The 14091-nt window shown below is 41.4% G+C and overlaps 1 protein-coding gene across 1 annotated transcript in view; it reads right to left on the reverse strand.

Annotated features, from left to right (window-relative positions):
- The window catches only part of VPS53 (VPS53 subunit of GARP complex), a 137552-nt gene that overhangs the window by 59690 nt on the left and 63771 nt on the right, over positions 1 to 14091 (reverse strand). The window contains exons 12-13 of the mRNA XM_045526163.1: positions 4683 to 4784; positions 245 to 339 (exon numbers count right to left, since the gene is read on the reverse strand). Of these exons, the coding sequence (XP_045382119.1) occupies positions 245 to 339; positions 4683 to 4784 (197 nt within the window). The remainder of the gene's footprint in view (positions 1 to 244; positions 340 to 4682; positions 4785 to 14091) is intronic.

Here is a 14091-nt window from a genome sequence, read left to right on the forward strand (position 1 = left end):
GAAGGGATGTTGGTACCCACATGGGATCTTATTAGAATCAAATACAGGCCTCTAAGATTTATAGACACAATAAATGATAACATTCAAAAGATATAAAAATATCCATAATGAGTTTCTAGGGAGGGTCGCAGGCATGTCAAGTCCCCCCTTCAGCCTCTGGAAGGAGTTGTGCTTTCCTAAGACCTAATTGTGACCAGAGGGACAAGAAATGTAGGCAGAAAACAGCAAAATGTTCGTCACTCACTTGTCCTGGGACTCAATATACACGTAGAGATGAGGCTCAAAACACTTGGAAACAATGCCATGAAATGGATTGTCTGGGGCTTTGGGCTTCTTTGGCTGCAAAGAAAAAGAAAAGAAAAAAGAAACCCTATACTTGAGCGATCTTTGCAAATTTCCAAGCGATTTCAACGAAGACATCACTTCAAAGTTCATTCTTAACTTATAGCTAAGAGAGCACTCAATGTAACTGAAGTGGGAATATGTCCCGCACTATGATTCATCCCTGTCTGTGAACAAGAAGCCAGCTTTGTTAGCATCATTTACTTGCTTTGTGTGGTGAAAGATTTACTGCTGCTTTGATAACACATGCGTTTTCAATTTGGAAGCTAGTCATCATCTGACTGATGTTTTAAAAATTTAAATCCTGGCTAATAATAGCACCTCGTATTTGTATAGTGCTTTAGAATTTATAAAGTGCTTTCACACGATCTAATTTTGATAGCCTCCATTTACTGATTGTTACAGGCCAAGCACTTTGATACCAAATAATATGTCATCTACTCCTCACAATAATCCAATTATTACTACTATTTTATAACTCAACAAATGGAGACTTGGAGGGTTCTGACAGCCTGCCCAGAAGCATGTGCAGAAGCTTTCTACTTCTTAAACTAGACTCCTTCCTATTATAGCATTATTTTCCTGCAATGGTTCCTAGACTTTAGTATTCTACAATCTCAATAAGTAAATGTAAGAAAAAGAAGGGTGGGGAACCAACATAGGCTTGCCAACTTTTTATTTTGCTGAATTCTATTCTTACCACAAGTTCCTAAAAAAGTATTTTATACCTCCAAATTTTATAAGGCTAAAATAGCAGCATAAAGGCAGTCCTTTCTAAGAAAGGATAGCTGGTAACTTTATTGCAGGTAGATAGATAAATAAACAGACGGATAAGACTATATGGTCCTTATTTTTTGCCTTTGACCACTAGAACACTAGACCAGCATTGGTCCCCAGACTGTTACTTGGAAATGTGGTTCAGAAGAAGTGGGCCCTGCATGGGAAGAAGTTTTAGGACTATCTTTACTTATTTTGCTTATAGTTTCCTTTATGTACAAAAGTGATATATGATTAAAAAAAGTCTATGTATAAGTCTGAAGAGCTCATTAAGCATAAAATACAGATTCTAAGTGATAAAAGAAGATGGCTACATGATATTTCCACAAACTCATCTCGATCAGTCTGACGCAGGTCCTGACCAAACAGTGCTGTTATCCCACCCCACCTCTGCCCACTAAGGTGCACTTCTGCAGTGAGGAGGGACACTGGACTCTGTCACCATGGCACCCAGGTCCTCTTGTGCTGTTTTCAGTGTGAGTTGAAGCAAGAGGGGAACAATGGGAGGGTTTGCTCAAGTTTCCTTTTTCTTTTTTCCCCTGGCAGGGCTGCCTCCCGCCTCTGCCTGCTTTATGAATGTGCTCATGTTTAGATAGTAGGTGCTGGAATTTCAGCTCAAACTGGTGTCTCCCTTTGCACTATCCAGATCCCCAAAGGGTTGATTCTCAGCTTAAAAACTATACTAAGTCATTTAGCAGTAGCATTCAGGCTGGATTTCTGAGTGTGTGAATTCTGCCCAAAAGCTGCAGATGTTTAAGCTATTTCCTCCTGCAGTTTGATGGACTAATAAAAGGTTACTGTTGTCACAGTAAGGAGGTCTGCAGCTGGTCCCATTTCCTTTTATTACTATCCAATGTAAACAGATTAAATCTAACTGCTCGGATCACCAGAAGGGTACATTTTTAAATCAGAAATTCCTTATTTCTTTTCCCTCTTTCTTTTCTACTTTTCTCAGTCCCCTTTCAGATGTCATTTTTTTAACATTGGGAGTATCTTGGCAACTGATTGTTCAGGCCCTCTTGTGAACTAAATACCTCTTTTCAAGTCCACGCTCCCTTTTCAACAGCCAGGCGTAAACTGCAGCAGTGAGCAGGGAGTGACCCTTACCTGGAGGGCCGACTGCCTACTGATTGCAGCACCGTAGTTGGGTGGATAACCCAGGTGACCCGTAGGGGCCTTCGCTGCAACCACCTCTGGCTGAGTTTGCCACTGACATCCGTGGAGTTCCTCCCCAACACCCCACAGGGCTCCTCTGTTCCTGCGCACCCAGCTCCAGGGGCCACCAGGCTGCTGGGAAGAGGGAGATCCTGGTGCTCCCGCCTAATCGGCCACAGGCAATACAAGTGCCAGCGAGGCAGTGGGAGGTCAGGGATGGCATCTGAGGAGGCATTAGTCACTGCTGCATAAGTTTTACTACTAGTGAGTAAGAGCCCATGAAATTGTGGGTGGCTCATCTAGTCCTGGGGGTATGAATTTAGTTTAGATTTTTTTTTTAAACAGACATAAAACCCTCCATTCAAAAGAAAGTCCACAATACAAGGTGACTCAAGACAGAACTGCTTTGATTGCACGGACCTGGGTCCCTGGTCTCCTCCCAACTCCCCACAGCAACATGTGAGGGGATACCAAGGAACACAGTTTGGAAACCATTAGCCCTCTCTACAGATAAAGAAACCAAGGGAGTCTAGAGAGAGTAAATACCCTATTTAGGGTCACATGGTTAGTTAATGGCAGACCGGAGTCTAGCATTTTCACCACCACATGACTCTGCTTTACCCCATGTATTTACAGGATGTCAGTGTTCTGTGTTCTTACAATGAGCAGGTCTCGGTCCTTACAATTACAACTTCAAGCTTCCAGGATGAGCAAGAAGTTCCAAGAGAAAGAAAAATCATATTTTACCTGGCAAAACTGATTCCATAGGTATAACATGATAGGCCTCTCTTTCATAATTCAGTATAATAACATCCAGAGATTACTAGTTAAGGGGATAACTTTTCGTGGCAGCACTAAAAGCATCTGAGTGTTCAACTGCAGGGTTCTGGGCATGACAACAGCAGCCACTAGCACTGGGGAGATCTGAGGGCCCTGCCAATGGTACCACTGCACAAAGCAGGCTCAGAGGGTGCCGGTGACCCCGTGTGGGTGGAGGGCACACCAGAAGAATGAGTTCGCCAGCCAGGACTCCTTTTTATACTGAGTTCTCAGTCCCAAAATGTGGGAGTTGCATTTATTTAGTTAGAGGAAATCTTTTGTTTTCTCCCATGCTAGCCAATAACATGATGGCTTTAAGTCAACTACAGCTAATCCTATACATCTCTGGGATATCCTCTCAGTTTTGTTCGTTCACTTCTATTCCTGAGATTCATTTCTATGTCCTCCACTCTTTAATGAGATGTGAAGGTATTAAAAAAAAGAGCACTGGGAAAGGAATTCTAGTTCTGACTGTTAGACCTGGCTTTCAGTCTTAGCTCCTTCACTTCCAAACTACGCGACTGTGGGCCAATCCCTTAACCTCTCTGAGCTGCAGTTTCATCACCTACAAAACGAGAGGCAGGCATCGTGAAGACAAAATGAAATAAAGCATGTAAAAGACTTTTAAATTGCAAAGTGCTATAAAAATGTAAGGTATCCATTTTTATTACCGTCATTTAATCAACGGACCAGACACATTTTACTGCATCACTTCCGAACCGCTCCTGGAAATCCTGCTCTCTCAGCTCCTGCCAGGTGTGCACACCTACCCTCACCACGCGGGGAATGCAGGCCTAGCTGCGGAATGTGTGGCTCCGTGTTTCCCAGAGCTGTCTTCCCAGCCAGCCTCCCTTTTGGTGGGTGTCTGGAGCAAAATAACACCATGAAATAATCCTCTAGCAGCCAAGTGTAGAAAATTAAAAAGAAGAATCACTAATCCAGAAAGGAAAAGTCCTGATTTATGGCTCTAACCACTCTTGCCATAAAATGGCAGTGAAACAAAAACACCATTCTGTAGGATGAAGGGAGAGGAAATTTAGAGTTGGACAGAAAAATCCAAAGGAAATTAAAGTGCTAGTGTGCTCTGAAAAGTCACTCTCCAAATACGCCATTGGTCACCTTGTTATTTCCAGGCCTCCCCCAATGGCTTCCAGACCTCAAGTGATCAGTTTACACGGTGTGGCGGCCTCGGCTAGAGGACGGTGCTGCAAGCTTCCCCGGGATCTTTCAGCCTCTCACATCATCACAGTGTCAGATGAGAGTACGACCGAAAGCTAAGCTGACAAGTTTGGGAGATGATAAATGAGGCAGAGCAGAATTCTGCTGGCCCTACCGCATGGGCTAATCAAGCTGTGTGGCTGCTAAGTCTTGGTGGGGAGGCTCTTCAGGAGCAGAGATGTGGGGCAGGGAGGGCTGCCCTTTCACTCAGTTCTCTCAATGCACTTGCAGAGAAAGCCCTTCTCTAAATACCACCAAAGCTGTCACCTCGGAATGTGTCAATGGCCAGAGGATCGTATCTGGAGCAAGTGGACCCATCTGCAGAAGCAGACAGTAGGCAGGTTACCCGTGGCAATGCAAACCAGACTCACTTGATCCAAATCTCCTTTCTCCGTTGCCAGCTCTTCCACCTCTGATGCCGGCTCATCTTCCAGGAAGGGATTGGTAGATGCGGGTGGAGACTCGAGTTTTTTCTGTTTAGTAGACGTGAGAAAGAAGTACTTTTTTTGAGCATATTCAATAGCCTTCCCCATTGATCTTCTGCTTTTTCCAAGTCTCCTCAACAGCTAAGTCATGAAATCCGATCTAACACACAAGAATTGAGGCAACACGGACCACATTCTTACCTCCAGGCCTTCACAATGCTTTTCTACCTTTCTGAAATCTATTGCCCATGCCGCCCCAATTCTAATCTGGCTAAACTCTCACTCATCTTGCAGATCTCAAATTAGAAGCCCCTTCTGCTGGAAAACCTTCCCCATCTGTCAAGTTTGGGCTAGATGTCCCTGCCATATGCTATAAGTCTCCTACTCAGGTATTTATTAAAATATTCCAATTGGGTCAGGCACAATGGCTCATGCCTGTAATCCTAGCATTTTGGGAGGCCAAGGTGGGAGGATCACTTGAGGCTAGAAGTTCAAGACCAGCCTGAGCTGGTCAGACGCCATCTCGACAAAAAATACAAACATTAGCTGGGTATGGTGGCACACCTGCAGTCACAGCTACTCAGGAGGCTGAGGCAGGAAGATTGCTTGAGCCTCAGGGTTTGAAGGTACAGTGAGCATGATGATGTCAATATACTCTAGCCCAGGCAACAGAGCGAGACTGTGTCTCAAAAAAAAAAAAAAAAAAGAAATGAAATAGAATAGAATAAAATAAAATAAAATAGTACAACTGCCCATTTGTCTTTTCCCCTTTAGACTCTGATGGCAGGGATCGTAGCTATCTTATTTCCCATCCTATCTCTGGTGTCTGGCATCTGGTAGGGCCTCAATAAATACAAATGAATCCAAATGCCAGATGGGTTTGAATTCTAGAACAAACTACAAAGTTGATCTCATGTGTTCTAGATTATAGACAGAAGTCTCTTCCCAAATAAGTCCCATTACAACAAAGAATGTAGAAATCTCCTTGAGAAAAATTACTTCCCTGCTCCTAAATACGACTGCTGTTTCAAGACAGATCACGGAGTGGGACCACAGGCTAGTGGGAAAGCTGGAGGCAGGAGACATGGGTTTTAGCTCCAGTGGTGCTGCCCTGGCCAAACCATCTAGCTTCTCTGAGCCACAGAGGCTGTGTCTGCTGAATGGGGATACAGTCATAGGACTATCTGAAGGATGAAATGTGATAAAGGGTGTGAAAACCTGGAAGAAGCACATGAGACATATGATGGTCACTGATGCTGTTAATTCCAGTACAACTACAGAATCGAGACAACTCTTTGGAATGTTTTACGATTTTGACCCAGAGATGTTATTCATGACCAGGAGTTGGGAATTTTAGCAGAAAGGAAGCCAAGTGGACAAGCAGGATAAAAGGGATTGGTTGCTGCTGGGAATGAGGGGATGGGGCAAGGGATGGCTCTCTGGGGGCAAGCAGCTAAGTAGAGAGGCAGCTTCTAAACGTACTTGTGACATTTTAACCAATACTAGTGGAGCAACCTGAGCTAATGTCTAAGCCAAGAGGGACAGCAGAAGGACAGCAGTGTCCTTCGCTGAGTGCCAGAACATCACCTGAAGATATTATACAAACAAAAGACAAAACAAACACAAAAAAGAAAAACCACACCTATGTCTGGTTTTGGCTTTAAGACAATTCTGCTTACACTCATTTCCACTACTTAATTCTTGGCCAATACTCTTGGATGCTACTTATGTAGATAGACACAGCCTCAGTGTATGAGAAAGCCTTGTGATGACTGCATTAGCTCAAGGTAATCATTAATAAGATGATGATTTTTGTGATATCCTAGTGAGAAACAACATGGTCTAACAACCAAGCAAACATTTCAAATTTGCACACTCTGAACTTTGGCTTCTTCGTCTGATATGAGAAAAAATCTCTATAAACTTACTTATTTTTAGAAAGCAGTATTTCTAAGCTTTAGTTGTCTTTTTTAAGGGTTGTTGGTATCTTAGGGAGAGGGCAATAGTAAGAAAGGGAAACTACCAAGCTTAATCTTCAATAATAAAAAAAATTAGCCAATAGCATTAGATTCCTGATTCCACTGGCTTAATAGTGGGTTTCAAGATCATGCTGTTGAACTGAGTCACTGTGATTCTGTCTTTTGGTCCTTTGTAGATGTCGAAAGCAAGTTAACTGAAGTTAAAAGCTTTGGTCAAAATTGTTCAGCTATAGAAACAGGATTTGAATTTTTGGGCTAAATGTTCCTCATCTAAGTCTACCAGGGTTGATAAGAACATCTCATGATTACCTAACGATGCCCTTCTCAGAATATATCCTGTCACTAAGCAACACATGGCTGTACATATAAAGTGGCTTAACACACTGTCTGGCACACAGGGAAAAAGCTCAGTAAGTGAAGATTTCAGTAGTATTTAACAGGGTGAGCAACTAAACTAGGCAGAACTGTTGTGTTTCTCTTAATGAAGAAACTCTCAGAAGGGAAAGAAGTGGGAGCACAAGGCTAAAGGTCTTATAAAAAGAATTCCTTTTAATCACAAGTGAGATCCTATCCCTACTATTTTGTCTCTTCGGGATTTCTCCAGGAAATGAAAGCAAGGGGCCCATCAGCTGACAAGTGCAAAGGCACGCTGGGCTGCTCCCTTCTTCCCTAGTCTACAACAAAGAGCTCACAGTACTGCACATACCACCCACCAGCCTGATGGTAAATGTTATGTTACGAAACCTGAGGTGTGGATATAGACTCCTGCTACTTAGAGGGCTATATTACTGCTCAGATTAATTTGCTGTGATAAAAGAACAGGTCTTTGCAGAGGGCAATCACTGGCACAATGCGGCCTTCTGTGCAAGAGCCCTGTTGTCACAGCCAACCAGATCACACCTCTCAGTCCTGCTTTGCAGCTGTTGTAGACCATAGAGAATTACAAGTTTGGGTTTAGATTTGTAGTAACTCAAATGACATACATTCCATGAACTCTGGGGCTGCTAAATAAAACCAAAAATTTGCCAAGAAGTGAATGACTTTCCAATTTTAAAATAATTCATTTTTTTTGCTATGATGACAGTTGATTTCAAGTCCACACAGGAAGGCAAAATTCTTCACACAGCAAGTGAATTCCTACTGATTAAATCACATGGGAATTCCAGCACCTCCAAACCAAAAAGGGCCACATGACAACCAAGCTGCCTAATTTACTGTTAGGAAGGGCAAGTCTGGCTGCAGTCAGCAGCACATCCATATGCGTCTGCCTGCACAACTCCCTTTTTGAGGCCCTAGCTGGACATGTCAAATTATCAAAGAGGGAACTCTGAAATTTAAGACTAACTGTTTTTCCTTTCCCTGGAGGAGAAAGCTTTCAGTTATGAGATGAAAGTTCTGCATTTCCCATTCCATAAATGCTTTACTCCAGCCCAATTCCTAATTTGTCCTTAAGAGACGGCCTGGGGGCTTTAGCTGATAGTCAAGATTGTAAGCACAGGGCCACATACACCTGGTATTTACTATTACTGGGACCACTCTCTTGCTACCACCACGTTCATGTCTTATATTGTGACAGTTATGTATAGGTTTCTTTCTCCCACTAGACCATAAGCACCTGTCTTATTCAATTTCTCATCTTTTTCTAAGGCCCTGCACAAAGAGGAAGCTTGAAAACTATTTGTGAATAAATGCTGATCAGATGAGAAGCCCGCAATAAAATTCCTTTTAGAAACATGAGCAACATTTTCTATTGTCTGTAAACAAAACAAAAAGCCTGTTTATATGTGTGCATGCATACTTGCAGGGGAGTCTCAAAAACATACCCCAAACTCTTAAACAGTGGATACCTCTGGGGATTTGGAGTAGTTGAGAAAGAAGAAATCTTCCTTTTAAAACATTTTATTCTGTTTGAGTTTTTTTTTTTTTTTTTTTTGAGACAGAGTCTCACTTTGTTACCCGGGCTAGAGTGAGTGCCGTGGCATCAGCCTAGCTCACAGCAACCTCAAACTCCTGGGCTTAAGCGATCCTACTGCCTCAGCCTCCCGAGTAGCTGGGACTACAGGCATGAACCACCATGCCCGGCTAATTTTTTTGTATATATATTTTTAGTTGGCCAGATAATTTCTTTCTATTTTTAGTAGAGACGGGGTCTCGCTCTTGCTCAGGCTGGTCTCGAACTCCTGACCTCGAGCGATCCACCCGCCTCGGCCTCCCAGAGCTAGGATTACAGGCGTGAGCCACCGCGCCCGGCCCTGTTTGAGTTTTTAACAAACATGTTTTGCTTTTTTTGGGAGGTAGATAGGATATTTACCTGAAGAGTGAAGGTGATTTATAAATAACTCATACAGTATTTTCTAAAGCCCTTAATATTTTTAAATAGCAATGTAATCCATATAACATAAAATTCACCATTTTAAAGTCATTTATAATTCAGTGATTTTTAGTATATTCACAAGGCTGTGCAACCCTCGCCAATATCTAATTTCAGAATATTTTTCACCCCAAAAAGAAACCTATACCCATTAGCTGTCACTTCCCAATTTTTCACTTCCTAATCCTTTCTGTCTCTGTGAATTTGTCTGTTTTGGACATTTTATATCAATGGAATCATATAATGTGCGACTTTTTGCATCTGGCTTCTTCCACATAGCATAGTGTTTTCAAGGTTTCTCCATGTTGTAATACATGTCAGTACTTCATTTATTTTTATGCTTAAAAAATATTCTATTGTATGGATATACCATATTTTGTTTATCCATTTGTCCATTAATGGATACTTGGGGTGTTTCTAGCTTTTGGCTATTGTGAATAATGCTGCTATGAACATTTGTGTATGAAGTTTTTATGTGAACATATGTTTTCAATTCTCTTGGGTATATACCTAGGAGTAGAAACTTGTAATGTAAAAAAAAATCAGATTGGTTTGTCTTTTTTATTTGGTAGAGTTACCCCTTTACATTTGGAATCAGTGCATTAACACTGTGAGATACACTAAAACAAAGACTGACTACCTCTTCTGAAGCTTAATAAATCATGACTAATATAAGACTCAGTGCTAGGAGAAATCAAGCTGTATTCATAAGAACCAGTGAGAATCCAGAAAGCAGTTTAAAACAGAGGCTATCTGAAACTTGAAAATGCTCCTACCTTTGATCCTATAATTCCACTAGTATGTGGACATTTGTAAACAAAAATTGTTCACATACCCTTATTTATAAAAGCGAAGAGCTGGGCGCAGTGGCTCACACCTATAATCCTAGCAAATAGGGAGGCTCAGGTGGGAGGATTGCTTGAGCCCAGGAGTTAAAGACCAGCCTAAGGAACATAGTGGGAAATAGTGAGAGCCTCTCTCTTAAAAAAAAAAAATATATATATATATATATATATGTATATATATACATACATATACATATACATATATATACATACATATACATATATATATATATATATATATACACTCACACACACACACATATATGTATAATAGGAAAGAATGAAAAAAAATTTAGCTGGGCCAGGCATGGTAGTGCATGCCTGTAGTCCCAGCTACTTGAGAGGCTGAGGCAGGAGGATTACTTGAGCCCAGGAGTTCAAGGCTATGATTGTGCCACTGCACTTCAGCCTGGGTGACAGAGCTGGACCTGGTCTCTTAAAAACAAAAAAAGACTAAGGTCTAACAAGAAAAGAGTGTTTAGGGAAATCATGGAATATCTATATAAGGAAATATTATGCAAGGATTGGAAAGCACTTAAGATATATGAAGGAAAGAAGGATATAAAATTATACATATATCATCATATAAAAGATTAACTCAAATGGATCAAAGATCTAAATGTAAGAGCTAAAACTGTAACACTCCTAAGAGGAAACATAGGTAAATCTTAGTAGCCTTGGATTAGACAACAGTTTCTTGTATATGACACGAAAATACAAGCAAGAACAAAAAAAATAAGATAAACTTCATCAAAATTGAAATCTTGGCCGGGCACGGTGGCTATAATCCTAGCACTCTGGGAGGCCAAGGTGGGTGGATCGTTTGAGCTCAGGAGTTCAAGATCAGCCTGAACAAGAGCGAGAGCCCCGTCTCTACTAAAAAAATAAAAAGAAATTAGCTGGACAACTAAAAATATATAGAAAAAATTAGCCGGGCATGGTGGCACATGCCTGTAGTCCCAGCTACTCGGGAGGCTGAGGCAGGAGGATTGCTTGAGCCCAGGAGTTTGAGGTTGCTGTGAGCTAGGATGACACCTCAGCATTCTAGCCCAGGAAACAGAATGAGATTCTGTCTCAAAAAAAATTGAAATTTTGTGTATGTCAAAAGACACTATTCAAGTGAGTGAAAACAATCCACAGAATGAGGGAAAATATTTCCAAATCACAGATCTGGTATATGATACGATATATAGAATATATAAAGAACCCCTACAACTCACCAAGAAAAAGATAAATAACCCAATTAAAAAATGGGCAAAAGAATAGACATTTCTCTAAAGAAGAGATACTGGCTGGGCATGGTGCCTCATGCTTGCAATCCTAGCACTCTGGGAGGCCAAGGCGGGAGGATTGCCTGAGATCCGGGGTTCAAGACCACCCCGGGCAAGAGTGAGACCCCGTCTCTACTAAAAATAGAAAAAATTAGCCGAGTATAGTGGAGTGTGCCGGTAGTCCCAGCTACTCAGGAGGCTGAGGCAGGAGGATTGCTTGAGTCTGGGAGTTTGAGGTTGCTATAAGCTAGGCTGACATCACGGCACTCTAGCCCAATGGCAGAGCAAGACTATGTCTCAAAAAAAAAAAAAAGATATACTAATGGTCCAGAAGCACATGAAAAGTATCATTAGGAAAAAGCAAATCAAAGCCACGATGAGATACTACTTTATACCCATGAGGATGGCTATAATTAAGAAAAAAAAAGGATAATAACAAGTGTTGGCAAGAATGCAGAAAAACTGGAACTCTTTTACATTGCTGGTGGAAATATAAAATACTGTGGTTGCTTAGAAAATGGTTTGCAGTTCCTCAAAAAGTTCAATGTAGGGTTACCATATGAGCCAGCAGTTCAACTTCTAGGTATACTCTCATGAGAACAGAAAACATGTTCATACAAAAACTTGTACAGGAATATTCACAGCATTATTCATAACAGTGAAAACAACCCAAATGTCCACCAACTGAGGAACAAACAATATGTAGTATATCCACACAATGGAATATTATTCAGCCTTAAAACATGAAGTACTGATACATGCTACAACATAGGTGAGCCTTGAAAACACTGTCTACAGTGAAAGAAGTCAGGCACAAGAAACTACATATTGTATGATTTCCATTTGTGTGAAATTTCCAGAATAGGCATCCATAAAGACAAAAAGTAGTTGACCAGGGCTGGGAGAAAGAGGGAATTGAAATTGACTGCAAAGGGGATATTTCTTTTTGAGGTGATAGAAATGCTCTGGAACTGGACAGTTGGAATAGTAGAATAACCTTGTGAATGTACTAAGAGCCACTGAATTGTATACTTTAAATGACAAGTTTCATGTGAAATTTTGTTATATGAATTATATCTCAATTTAAAAAATAAAATAAGCAGAGGAAAAAAATGTATTTAAAAAGTACAATTTCAACTGTATAAAATGTAGAGAAAGAACACACCAAAAGCCTCATCTCTGATTCAGATGACTTTTTTTTTCTTGCCTATAATTTCCAAATTTTCTAAACTGATCGTGTGTCACTCTCTTCTCAGAAATAAACAAAAGTTAATCTAATGAATTTGATGTTATTCAAATGGAAGAATACATTCCTTTGGCATCAATAAAACATTTATAAGTTATTTTCCCACACTGAAGGGAGTGCATGAGACAAGGCAAAGCTATTTCCTTGTTCAAGGCAGAACTGGGCAGAACTGGGAAGCCCTGCCCGCCTTCCTCTTGCACGATTTCCCCAATGCAGGTGTCAACTTGCTGGAAGACAGAAGTGTAGGACAAGACGCTCTGTGTGGGGGCTTTCGTAAATAGCAAGCCTTTTGCAAGCACTCTTAGGCTTAAACTGCGTGGTTGAAAATTACACCTATAACTTCTATATTTGTAACATAATTTTAAAAACTGGGCAAGTATACATGTATATTAAAATGACCCCTGTAAGACAAAGGACAATTCTATCTAGAAAGGCAACTTATGCAATGGCCAAGAGGAAGGGAAACCCAGCTGCATGAAATGGGAACTTTTTTTATGTTATTAAAAAGAAAAACCTCCCAATCAATGAGGCTGTTACAAAACCTAACCCCATCTACTCTGCTATCAGCAGAAAGCTGAATATGATTTGTTCACCTTGAATCTAATCATCGAGTCACTAATAATGCATATGGGTATACTTAAATCACATCCAGATATTTTCTTTTAATTTCAAGGCATCTTAATTTACAGACTAACTTGAATCCATCCTAAAGGGTCAGAACTTAAGGCAACTGGAAGAAGTACTGGCAGCTCACTTCCACAAGTCACAGTTACAGCACAGGCCATCATATGACTTGTTAGAGCTGGTACAGTAGAAACAAAACAAGCCCTGTCCTTAAGGCTCTTTCAGTCGAAAGTTCCCCCAGATGTCAAAGTCGCATCTCTCACTTTCAGTCTAAAGTTCCCTCAGATATCAAAGTTGCATCTCTCAAAAAAGAACAAAAGACGATGCATCCATTGATTACATAGGAGAAGCTGAGCTGGGGTAGGTCTTTTTTTTTGAGACTCACTCTGGCTGGTCTCAAACTCCTGACCTCGAGCGATTCACCCGCCTCGGCCTCCCAGAGGGCTAGGATTACAGGCGTGAGCCACCGGGCCCGGCCTGGGGTAGGTCTTTCTGGTGAGAGAGTCACACTCTCAAGCTTGCCCTCATTGTTTCACTGTCCAACAGTCCAAGGACTTCAAAGGTTCTGAATGATGCAGGGAAGGGGTGGCAGGGGCAGAGAGGTGAGGGGTGTGGCCTGGGGAGGGGCAGCAAGGCAGGATCTCTGGCCAGCTTGGCTCCCTGGCTGACTTCTTACTTGCTCTATGGTACTTTTCCAAGGAATGCACTAACTTTCTGTGAAATATAGCATATATTAAAGGGTATCAAGATATACCTTGGTTCATTTCATAGTTTATATTTGATACTATGAAACAAAATGGCAGCTAAAAAAAAGATTTCCAAAAAAGCATATCCTGGAAGCAAGGCAGCATGGGAGGTAGCAAGGGCTGGGGAGCAGCAAGCCTTCAGGTAGGTCAGGCCAACTGGGACCCCTGGCCTGACCCAGCCCAGACTCTTCCCAGTACTTTGAGTTGGGATAAGAGTCAGTACCCATGACTAATTCACCAGGGTCCCTGACACTCAAGGTTGCAGAAGAAAGG

This window comes from Lemur catta, chromosome 15 (genome assembly GCF_020740605.2).
Source record: "Lemur catta isolate mLemCat1 chromosome 15, mLemCat1.pri, whole genome shotgun sequence".
In the NCBI taxonomy this organism is placed as follows: domain Eukaryota; kingdom Metazoa; phylum Chordata; class Mammalia; order Primates; family Lemuridae; genus Lemur; species Lemur catta.